The following is a 12178-nucleotide window of genomic DNA, read 5'->3' on the forward strand; positions in this document are numbered from 1 at the left end:
CCACCTTTAGGGTACAAAAGAAAAAAAAATCCTTGTCAGTTTTCAGCCAAACCAAAGTCTTGGGTTTTATTCCAAATTACCCTTGGAGAGTTAAATGCGTGCGTTTTCTCAGCCTTATTTCCCCAACGATGTTCTCTCTGCACCACAGGCAGAGGTGGTGGCACTGCTCAGGTAAATTCCAGCCTGGGTCCCAGGGTTTTCCACATTCTTTATTGAGCGAAAGAAGCAGGGGCCACTCAGCTTCGTTCTGGTAGTTTATGCTATAACCTGCCTTTGAGAAGGTCTATTTTAATAATAGATGTAGATTTACTAACTTAAACATGTAAGTAAAGACCACTATGTTTGACTCATTGGCACGTATGGATTCGTGGCCAAATGTCCTTTACCAAAAAACCCAGCTTTGATAAGACAGAACAATGTTATATGGTTTTTCTTTCAAATGGTTATTGTTTTTAAAAAGCTGCTGAAATTCTGAGCCGAAGCTTTTGCATTCTAACCCAGTCTCAGGGCTAACTGGCTCAAACTGACATGAGACAGTGAGGTTTTCCCTCTCAGGGTCAGTGTGAGGGTCAGGGAGCTATGCAGCTTCCTCCAGAGCCAGCTCTCCTACTGGCTAGCAGGCAAATTCCAAGGGATAGATAGGATTAAGGGCTCCAAAGAGGATTCTGCAGCCCTCCCCCAAAGGAGGATCAAACACTGGTCTAGTTTTGGAACAAAAAATAAACCCCAGCAAAGGAGAAAGTGCGTCTTTAAACACCATGTGTCCCTTCCCAAAGCTCGTGCCCCTTCCAGGCTGGCTGGGGAGAGCCCTTTTTAATAGGCAAGTGTGTGCAATGGATCCAACCATGTGAGGGCAGGCTCGACATGCCTTCTCTGGTTTCCTAAGTAGGGTCATAACTTGCGGGGGAGGTCAGCATCCCAAACCTCTTCCCGCTGCTTTTGGTAACTAATGGATAAACTCTGCCAAGAAGCTCAATCGTGCACCATAGAGATAGCACTTTGCATGAATGTCTCTGCACACCCTCCTAAGCTTAGGCCCCAAAGGATTAAGGTAATAAAACCTGCTTACATCTTCTTACAGTTTTGTCCAGGAAACAAAGTCACCACCCACACAGAGCAAAACAACCCCGCCCCCACTCATTTCACCTCACCCCCCTTTCAAACTGCCCCCCGCTCGGACAGTGGGAATCGCTGGTAGAGGTGGGATAATCCGACTCAGACTCCGTTGTAAACGCGCCCCAGCTGCACAAGCGGTAACCCATTAACTTGGAATCTAGGGTCACTGTGGACGGTTTTCTATTAATAGGGGATAAAGCTGCTGCATACATTAGCGGTAATGCCCTGGCCGCCCGCGCAAAATTAACTCCTCACAGGCCAGCACCAGGCAACCATGTTCTGCCCAGGCAGATGTGTTCACACACACACACACACACACACACACACACACACACACACACACACACACACGGCTTTAGAACCCCTTCCCTTAAACATGCCAGATCCCACTCCCATCCAGAGTGCAGGCAGTGGCGGTCGTTCCTGAAGGATGTCTTCCGGGAGGGAGCGGCGGCGGGTAGAGTCTTCTGTCGGTCAGCTCAGCTTCGCCACGCAGATGGCCAGGGCCACGGCCGCCAGCAGCACGGCGCTGAAAACGGTGGCGGCCAGGGCCTTGCTCACGTCGCAAGGCCCGGTGCGCTCCTGTACAGACACGACGCCCACCGAAGAGGCGCCGACGCTGGACAGGAGCTCGGCGCCCGCCGTTTGGCGGGCCTGCACGGTCCAGCGGGGCACGTTGACCTTCATCTCCATGTCGTTGACCATCTCGCTCACCTGAAGGATCTCCCGCTCTAGCTCGCGCAGGTCGTTCACGTCGAAGTCGCGCTCCGCCTCGTGCCGCAGGCTGCGGGCGCTCAGGGCGCGCGCCGCTACGCCCGCGGAGCCGCCCGCTACGCCGGTGCGCACCAGCGGCCGCCGCGGCGCGTGCAGCGGGAACGCGGTGCCCAGGGCCAGCGCACGCCGCATGTCGGCTTCCAGCAGGTCCAGGCAGCCGGAGAAAGCCACCCAGAGGCGCTCGAACTCCGCGCGCTCCTCGGCGCCCAGGCCCCGGTCGCGTAGCGCGGCCGTCAGCCGGGCGCGGATGGCCACCGCCAGCTCCTGCGCCTTCTGGCGCGTCTTCTGCAACTCCTCACGCAGGTTCTGCGAGTCTGCTGAGCCGCCGACGGTCAGCACCAGGTGGTGGTAGCATGCGGTCGTCTTGTTGAGAGCGTCCAGCAGCGCCTTGCACTCCTCCCTTGCCATGGCGGTGCGCTCGGGCGCAGCCCGGCCGCCCACACCCCTCTTCGCCCCCAAGCTCTCAGCGCGGCAGGACGCGGCCGGCCACGAGGGCACCCTGGGGCCGGGCGGTCCGCGCGCTTCTCATGGCCCGAGACAAGCTCGGCGCTGCCGCTATAGACAGAACCTCTCCAGCCCCACGACGTGCGCCTCCGCGGACCGGACGCAGAGACAGAGCCCCGTTAGCTATCTCTCATCCCCTCGTCCATCATTTCCTGATGCACTCCACACTCCAAGTCACACGCCGAGTCTCTGCACCGCCCTCGCCTCCACGATGGTCCTCTGCGAAGCCCGGGTTGCGGTCCCCATCCTTCTCCTGTGCCGTCGCCAGCGCTAGCGGCCGCCGAGCCGCGCGCGGCGCCTTAGCCACAGCCAAGGGCTGCGGGGTCGGGTTTCTTAGGATCCGCCCACCCCCGCCCATCCTCGCGGAGCGCTTGCAACCCTTGGATCTGGGATAGGCGGGGCCCCGCGCGGGGAGGTCACGTGTAGGTACCCCCTCTCCCCCTCCTCTGCACCCCGTTACAGATTTGGAGACTAGCCCTCGGGAGTTCCAACCCTCCAGTATCGTAAAGATGGGGAAACCGAGGCACAGGTAAAAGGGAGCCTAAATCACGCGACGTCCGTACAAGTGGGGGAATCAGAACCCAGGGACCCTAATTCCGAGACCCCTTCATTGACATAGTGGTGTCCCTTGTAGGACAGGAGGACTTCGTCCTCCGAAGCTAGCAGTAAAGGGTGATCCACAGGGCGGGACGACTCCCTGATGCTCCTTATCCAGATCCCGCCGGCTTTCTAGGGACCAAGCTTGGACCCCACCTCTAGTGTCTGATCAGCTTTCGGCCCCGCCCCCTCCCGTTCCGGGCACGCGCAGTCCGCGGCTCCAGGCTGGTCCCGCCTGAGTAGGAAGCGCTGTGCACCGCCTGAGCCCCACCCCGGCTAGGCGGGCTCAGTGATTGCTCTGTGCACACGTCACTCTGGGTAAGGGCTGTCGCTCATTGGCCTGACCAGGTGCGGCTCCGCCCAACGGCGGAGTAAAGGGGTGGGCGGTGGAGCTGAACTGCTGCGCTGGGGTGGTGGGCACCCAGGTCCGAGTCGAGGGCCCGGGAGGTGTCGCCGCCGCTCCTGGAAGGGCAGGGAGTGAAACTATGTAGCCTTTTAAGTAAGTGTCCTCCCTCTTGTCTCCTTCCGCGCCTCCCTTCCTCCGGGACGGCTGCGCCTCGGGGCCTAGTGGCCGGGCGGGGCCCCAGAGCTGGAAGGGGGAGGGGCTCTTTTCTCACCGCTGCGGGAGCCCCGCGGCGCCCCAGGCTGGGCTGGCTGCCCCTGGACGGCCACCCCAAGACCCCAGTCCCTCGCTAGCTGGGCCGCCCGCCCGCGCTCTCCGGGTCCGATCGGCAGCCGGGCTCTCTCTGCCCTTCGTGTGCGGAGTGGGGGATGGCGAAGAATGCGCCCTCTGATCCCCATGACTACGGGACGGGTCAGCGGGTGCGGGGGCTGTGAGCTCGGACTTGGGGGCAGTGGGCGGGGCCGTCGCCCCAGCGCTGAGTGGCCTCGGTGGTTTGCTGACTGCCTGACTCGGCGGCTGGAGGGGGAGGATGTGGGTGGGGGTCCGGAGCCTCTGGCCTTGTGGTCCCGGGGGAGTTGCGGGGGGGGGGTGGTGGTGGTGGTGAAGGCGCAGGGAAGGAGGAGGGAATCCCTGTCAGTCAGTCGTCTTTCGTCCTGCTGGGTAAAATTTACTCCAGGAAAACTTAAGCACCAAGAGATGTTCCAGATTCTGGGTCTGTTCAGTTCTTTTTCGTTGAACGTAGACTACTGTGGGCTCTTGAGCCAGGCATGGCCCCTGGAGATGTTGGGGACTTGGGCACTGGAAACCGAAGCCTGTGCTGGGCCATCACGGAGCAAGTGACCCGTCTTCCTTGAGAATTTAGGACATACAGGGAGGGAGGGGCTGGCGAGACTGGAGGGACTACTAGTTTGCATGCGAACTGGCGTTTTCCAAGTTTATGGGTTTCGTGGGGGAAGAGTACCCTATTTTGATTAGCGCAAGCCTCCCGCCAGCCCCAGAGAAGAGCAGGGAATCTTGGTGAGATATTAGCGTTTTGAGTCTGCCTCCCCCAGCATGGTATTGAGGCAGTCCAGAGGATCCTGAGCGCTTCACCCCAGGGTTCCCTCTCACTGAGCTCTCTGTCCTTTTATCTATTGATTTGGGGCCATTTGGGGCCAGGGCTTGGATGATCCAGGCCGTGGCCATTCTCTGCTGTGTGGCTCTTAGCCGCCCACTGGCCACATGGGGCCATGGCAAGGGAAGAGTAGTTTTCAAGACAAAATGGACAGGAGGGAGAACCCATCACTTTGGGGAGCTTTGGGGACAGTGGAGGGAGGTGAGGCTACTGAGATCGGTGGAAGGCCAGAATGAGAGGTCCTTAATGCCAGGTGGAGAAATTGAGAGTTCGTCTAGTAGGGAGTTCAAGTACGTAAGTCCTTGAAGAATATAGTAGCCCTCTTTAATCTGTGGGGGATGTTTTCCAAGACCCTTAATGGATGCCAGAAACTTTGGATAGTACCCAATCCTATACCTACATACCTATGATGAGTTTAATATATAAATTAGGCACAGTACGAGATTAACAAAAATAATAAAATAGAACACTTATTCATGAGGCACTGTGATAAAAGTTATGTAAATGTGGTCTCTCTCAAAATATCTTATACTCACTCTTCCTGTGATGATGTGAGATGATACAATGCCCATGTGATGAAATGAAGTGAGGGGACCCGATACAGGTTATTATGATACCGTGTTAGCTACTGTTGACTTTCTGGCCGTATGTCAGAAGGAGGATCTTCTGTTTCCGGACTCCAGTTGACCATGGGGAACCAAAACTGGAAGATGAAACTGAGGGTAAGGGGGACTACTGTACCATACAGACCTCAGTGTTGCAGAGACCACTTTGTTATCTTTTCATGTGGACCAGTATGAGTAAGGTCAGGAGGCAGAAGCCCCTGAGGGAGAAGTGCAGGATGGGAGCAGGGACAGACACTTGTGACTAGCCCCAGCGACAGGAAAGCAGTCGGGGCTCTGAAGTGGAGAAGCTACCGGGGTGAGCTCTCTTGACTTTGGCTTGCCATCTGAAATCATCCTGCCTGGCATCATTGCCGGGAGAGCAAGCAGTAGTGTCTGCAGTCAAGGTCTTCTTGATTGTGTCTCCTTGTGGCTCTTGGACAGCATTGCCCTCGTGAGGGCAGCCGCTGGGTCTGTGCACCGTTAGTGTTTCTGTGGGGGCTCTCCCTCCATTTGTGAATTGTCAGAATTAGATTGGTGGCCAGTAACTTAATCCTCTCCTAGAGGAGCAGAGGAATGTGGCCATGTGATGATAGATACCAGACCTCGGAAGGATTCAGACCCAAATCCAGACCTTCTACGTCTGCGAGACACCGAGACGCGGCCCTCGGAACTCCCGCCTTTCTGCTCAGGATTCTGGCAGGAGTTGGGTGCTGGTGCCTCCTCCGGTAACTTCTGGAGCGGGGTGATGGAGTGGTGTTCTGAGGGGCGGTTGTGCTCCTCCGAACTCTCCTGCTTAGTGGTCACACCCCTCTTCCAGCTCTGAGGCCTTCTCTCCCTGTGTGGCCCTCCACATTCCAGCTGTCACTGCGTATGGCCAGCTCTGAGCACAGTTTGTTTGTGGCTTTTTGCCAGTGCCTGCATAGCTGCCTGGGGCCAGCTCCTCACCCTCCCCTGGATATGGGCAGTAGATTTTCAGCTCCTATGAGAGATGATGCCTCCTGGGGAGCTTGAGCTTCCTCTAACACCCCGCTATCATTTTGTTCAAGTGGACGACACAGATACAGCATGCCTACGGAGAGCCAGCTGGCCACAAACAGGCTGGAAGCTTTGAAGGAGAGCTTTGAGAAAAGTATAGATAGGATCCACAGATGTTACAGGCCGGAAGGACATAAGTGACTATAATGCCATACGTTACACCATCCAGCTGCTTCCATTTGCTGTTAAATATAGATGAATTAGAAAGTTTTGCCCTTTTGCCTTTCCCTTCTGAATCACAGATAAAACTAGTTGGAGAATGTTGCTCATCATTTGGAAAATATGCCTGATCAAGACCTTTGGTGAGGGCCCTGTAAGGGTGGGAGCAGCCAGAGCAGTGACATTTCAGCCGGGAGTTTATCTCTGGGAGGCACAGACATTCCCGTGTTGGATTCTGCTGAGCGAAGCTGCGCGCTGTCATCAGATGGTCCCTGACCACCCAGCCTCATCTAGGCTGATGGGACGGTTGAAGACCACAAAACCACAAGTGTGCACACCACATCTTGAAATGTCCGGTGGTAGTTTGAGACCTTGCCTGGCTCTCCTGTTCATAGGGTCACCTCAGATAACTCATGTTCAGGGGTATTTGTTATCTGTGACTAATTTCACATTGGAATTGCTGTAAATCATCCCATCATTTGAGCTTTGTCAGGGACGGAATTTTTTTTTCTTAAAGGGGTTTTATAAGAGGATTTACTCCTCTTTCCAGTTTTATGAGGAAGAATCCATTTACTTTGCATGTTATTTTAAAATTTTTTTTTTTCAGCGTTTTTTATTTATTTTTGGGACAGAGAGAGACAGAGCATGAATGGGGGAGGGGCAGAGAGAGAGGGAGACACAGAATCGGAAACAGGCTCCAGGCTCCGAGCCATCAGCCCAGAGCCTGACGCGGGGCTCGAACTCACGGACCGCGAGATCGTGACCTGGCTGAAGTCGGACGCTTAACCGACTGCGCCACCCAGGCGCCCCTGCATGTTATTTTAAAATCTAAAGCTAATTCTTGCAAGTAAACTTGTTCAGGATGTTAACCTACTTTAAGTATTTACCTCTGTATGAGAATTCCATTCTGGCATTAAGCACCAGACTGCATCAGATTATTATATGTTTTTAACACTGGGACGAAAAGGTGGACAACAGTTCTGGACAGAGCTCTTGGAATCCTTACTCCTGGACAGAGGGTTCAGTCCTTGGCAACCAGGAGGAATGATGTCCAAGAGAAAACAGATGACTTGGGACTGAAACACAGCAAGCTCTGTCCCATTCACCAGCAATGTTTGCTCAGTCTTGTGTGTTTCGTGCATTTGAATGGAATGTTTTTCTTTTTATAAATGTTTTTTTCATTTTATTTCTTTTTAGAGAGAGAGAACACACAAGTGGGAGAGGGGCAGAGGGGAGAGAGAGAGAGAGAGAGAGAGAGAGAGAGAATCTCAGGTAGGCCCCACGCTCAGCACAGAGCCCAACATGGGGCTCGATCCTACGATGTTGGGATCATGACCTAAGCCGAAATCAAAGTTGGACGCTTAACCGACTGAGCCACCCAGGTGCCCCTGAATGGAATGTTTTGATGTGGCCTTCAGGTGCCTTCCTTTACCTTGCTGCCCCTCTCTGACTGGCATTATTTGGATTCTTGTATTTTCCTGGACTCACTCATCTGTCAAGAGAAGTTTACTCTTGGGTTTCTGTTCCTGCTTCCCAAACCCTTGTCTTACTCTGGTCCTTGCCAGGGAGGCCTTCTCTGCTCCCCACCCCACCCCCTTTCTTTGCTTCTCCCTTCTCTTGTCTAGTCCTTACCTCCCGCAGCGCTGCTCTGGGTTGGTTTTACTCTGCTGATACACATTCCTTGCCTCCCAGCCAGGTAGTCACTTCCTCCATCAGAGTTTGCCCTTGTCGCCTCCATCTTGGGCGTGGAGGTGTGGATGCTGAGACGGCACCTTGTCTGAGAAGCAGAAGGAGTGTCCCTTCCCAGCTTCATTCTGCCCGTATCTCATCCTGTCTCTCATGCGGTTTCTGTCCAAGGGGTGTTTACTTTTGCACTCTGCTGTGTAGAACCAATTGTGTCAGAAACCAGGAAGAATTTTTGTTTTCTTGTGACTCTGTCCCAGCAAAGTCACATTATCCAGTCGTTCCGGTAGGGACTCATAAAAGGATTATTTGGACTCCGGTAATAATTGAATTCAACAATTCCGATACCTGAATTGTTCAGGTATCTGAATTGTTGCAGAGCCGTCTCTGGGGTCCAGGAAGGGATTATATGTAGCCTTTTTCATGCTAGGCTCTTCCCCTAAGGGGATTTGCAGGGAACTCAGGCAGTCCCCAGGGTGGGGCTGTCCCCTGAGGCAGTCCCCAGGAGGGCCTGTAGCAGAGACTGTTCTGGCTGGACCAGACCGGGGGAGTTCAGCGTAGGGCCTGTGTGGCTGTCTGTCATGGTGACTTTTCCTTTGGGGGAATCTGTGCATCTGTGACTCATGAAATAACCCTTAATCCAGGCTTATTTATTTTACACGATGAGTGTAGTTGTTGAAGGGGTGCATGTTAGCATAAATTCTGACATGTGTGTAACCTCGAATGGGCCAAACGTGCCTCAGTTTCTTCATCTGCAGCATATGGGGGCTAATGATACCAACAGTTGTTTTGAGCATTAATTATAGTTAGTTACCTATAGTTATTATGAACATTAAAATGGGATGAAGATACGTAGACGTTATCACAGTGCCTGAACGAAAGAGGCTTTCAAATAGTTGTTGTTTTTGTTTTTTAATGTTTGTTTATTTTTGAGAACGTGCAGGCAGGGGAGGGACAGAGAGGGGACAGAGGATCTGAAGCGGGCTCTGTGCTGACAGCAGAGAGCCCGATGTGGGGCTCACACTCATGAACTGCGAGATCATGCCCTGAGCCAAAGTCACTCAACCTACAGAGCCCCGCAGGTGCCCCCTCAAATAGTTGCTATTTTTATCATTAGCTGAAACTGATAGAATTCATAATGTATGTACTTATGTCGACTGTCCTGGTATTTTCCCAAGAAGGCATTTTGGAATATTGTTATATAGTAAGAAAGTAATTCAGTTTTTCACTCCTATTTCATTCATCTTATTGTATCAGGGGTAAGTTACTTGATGTTCTTTGATAGTTGCTAATTTTCCCTTTTCAGTGAAGGGGTCTCAGGCTCGGGTTCAGAGTGTTTGGCAGGTAGTGGTATTTAGCAAGGTTTTAACGCCAATTGTTTTTATAATTTTTAAGATTACATATTTTATAGGAGTGATACTGTTTTTATATTTAAAGTTGTAATAAGGGTTCTTTTTAAAATAAATTTTAGAGGCGCATAGGTGGCTCATTTAAGCGTCCAAGTCTTGATTTTGCTCGGGTCATGATCTCACTGTTAGTGGGATCGAGCCCCACATCGGGCTCTATGCCAACAGCAAGGAGCCTGCTTTGGATTCTCTCGCCTCTCTCTGCTCCTCCCCTGCTTGTGCTTTTCTCTTTCTCTCTCAAAATAAATAAATAAACTTAATAAAAATAAATAAAATAAAAAAAATTTTTAAACGTTTATTTATTATTAAGAGACAGAGAGAGACAGAACATGAGCATCGGAGGGGCAGAGAGAGGAGGAGACACAGAATCCAAAGCAGGCTCCAGGCTCTGAGCTGTCAGCACAGAGCCCGACGCGGGGCTCAAACTCACAAACCGCGAGATCATGACCTGAGCTGAAGTCAGACGCTCAACCGACTGAGCCACCCAGGCGCCCCTAAATAAAATAAAATTTGAAAGACTGTAGGTGTTTAAAGGAATATGTCAAACATTAGCAGTAGAGTCATTGTGTATAATTATGCAGATTATTTACTACACAGGTGCCCTGCCTAGGGGAGGGAGTTATTGGCAAACTGGGGCTGATAAATAGCCTGTGAGCTACTTACCAAGCCATGTGCCGTGGCATAGGACTGTACCCACTGGGAGGATGGGGTCCCTTTTTCTGATTCTCACAAAGACACCATATGGGCCAGCAGTAAGTGGTGGTATACTGGTATGCAGTAGGGCAAAAATACTGAAAGCAGCATGTAAATGGGAATCCTGCAAGACAGGTGTTTATATTCATTGCACTGCCTGAGATGGAGGCTCAGATTCTTTTTCTGTGCCCATTTTTCATATTCCTCTCTGATAGCTCAGGGACACCACATGGATGTATGGTAAATGGAGCAGACAGGGGCAATGGAAGCTCTATTCACAACAGGAGAAAATCTATACAGAATGTGCAAATAATGTTTAATAAAAGTTGTATACAATCTATGATTTTTATGGAGAAAATTTAATTGGAGGACATAGAAGAAGAGATACAGGGAAAGACATACCATGTCCATGGATGATGAGATTCATTATCATAAAGATGTTGACTTTCCAGTCCATAAATTTAGTGCATTTCTAATAAAAATCCCAAGAGGATTTTTCATGGAATTGATGAACTGATTTTAATTTATGTGATATTGCAAAAAGTTAAGAAGAACCAGACAATTTTGGAGAACAAGGAGGGAGGCCTTTATGAGACAGCAAGGCTTATTATGAAGCTATAGTCATGTAAAACAATGTGGTGTAGCCCTACTCTGTCCAGTATAATAGCCACTAGCCATATGTGGCTATGGAGCACTTGAATGTGGCTAATATGAATTGAAAAGTGAATGTAAAGTACACACCAAATTTTGAAGATTTAGTAAGAGTAAAAAAGAATGTAAAATGTGTCATTAATAGTTTTAAAAATTGACCACATGTTGAAAATATAATATTTTGGATATATTAGGATAAATATATTATTAAAATTAATTTCACCTTATATTAAAAAAATTTTTAATATTTATTTTTGAGAGAGGGAGAGAGAGTGAAAGCAGGGGAGGAGCAGAGAGAGTGACACAGAATCCAAAACAGACAACAGGCTCTGGGCTGTCAGCACAGAGCCCGATGTGGGGCTTGAACCCACGAACCGCGAGATCATGACCTGAGCCAAAGTTGGATGCTTAACTGACTAAGCCACCCAGGTGCCCCTCACCTGTTTCTTTAAAAAAAAAAATTAAAAAAAATTTTTTTAATGTTTATTTTTGAGAGAGAGAGAGCAAGCAGGGGAGGGGCAGAGAGAGAGGGAGACACAGAATCCAAAGCAGGCTCCAGGCTCTGAGCTGTGAACGTGGAGCCCAGTGTGGGGCCCGAATTCATGAACTGTGAGATCATGACAAGAACAAAAGTCAGATACTTCACCCACTGAGCCACCTAGGCGCCCTGAAAAAGTAAATTTTTTTTAACGTTTATTCATTTTTGAGAGAGAGAGAGAGAGAGAAAGAGAGAGAGACAGAACGCGAGAGGGGGAGGGCAGAGAGGGAGACACAGAATTGGAAGCAGGCTTCAGGCTTTGAGCTGTCAGCACAGCTGGAATATAGCAAAGGTAGCATTATTGGCCAGTGTGAAAGTGATCGACTATTCAAAAAAGCATGATGGGACAGTTGGCTTATGCTATGGACTGAATTTTTGTGCCCCCACCCCGCCATTCATATGTTGAAATCCTAATCCTTAATGTGATGGTATTTGGGGGTCAGGCGTTGAGATTCATAGGGGTTAGATTAGGTCATGGGGCCCTTGTGATGGAGTGAACAGTCTTGTAAAAAGAGGAAAAGACAGGAGAACTCTTGCCATGTGAGGACCCAGCGAGGTGGTGGCAGTCTACAAACTAGGAAGTGGGTCATCAAGAACCAAATCTGCCAGGACCTTGTTCTTGGGCTTCCAGCCTCCAGAACTATGAGAAGTAAATTTAAGCCGCCCAGTCTGTACTTTTTGTGTTAGTAGCCCAAACAGCCCAACATAGCTCATCATATAGGAAATAAATTAAATTAGATGCCTAATTTATAGTATATATAAAAACGAAGATTCTTAGGAATTATAGTGATTATATTTATGGTTTTGGAGTTGAAAGGATATGATTTCAAGTAGTCTGTGTTGCATAGTAAACCAGCCCAAAACTTAGTGGCTTAAAACTGCCATGATTTATCATTTCCT

At 50.5% G+C, this 12178-nt stretch overlaps 2 protein-coding genes across 7 annotated transcripts in view; one reads left to right on the forward strand and one right to left on the reverse strand.

The window, feature by feature from the left end:
* Positions 1–280: 280 nt before the first annotated feature.
* Positions 281–3207, reverse strand: RGS9BP (regulator of G protein signaling 9 binding protein). The gene has a single exon (XM_058708563.1). The coding sequence runs from the start codon at positions 2296–2298 to the stop codon at positions 1591–1593; it is 708 nt and encodes a 235-aa protein (XP_058564546.1). The 5' UTR covers positions 2299–3207; the 3' UTR covers positions 281–1590.
* Positions 3208–3337: 130 nt separating this feature from the next.
* ANKRD27 (ankyrin repeat domain 27) overlaps positions 3338–12178 on the forward strand; it is a 52399-nt gene continuing 43558 nt past the window's right edge. For 5 of the 6 annotated variants that reach the window (XM_058708556.1, XM_058708557.1, XM_058708558.1 and 2 more), the window contains exon 1: positions 3338–3490. The gene's annotated coding sequence lies outside the window, so the exon portion shown is untranslated. The remainder of the gene's footprint in view (positions 3491–12178) is intronic. The other variant, XM_058708561.1, reaches the window with a different exon arrangement.

Source organism: Neofelis nebulosa, chromosome 17, assembly GCF_028018385.1.
Source record: "Neofelis nebulosa isolate mNeoNeb1 chromosome 17, mNeoNeb1.pri, whole genome shotgun sequence".
Classification (NCBI taxonomy): Eukaryota; Metazoa; Chordata; class Mammalia; order Carnivora; family Felidae; genus Neofelis; species Neofelis nebulosa.

Coding starts and splice junctions, on each gene's coding strand:
- RGS9BP (XM_058708563.1), bottom strand. CDS start 2,298: ATGGCAAGGGAGGAGTGCAAGGCGCTGCTGGACGCTCTCAACAAGACG.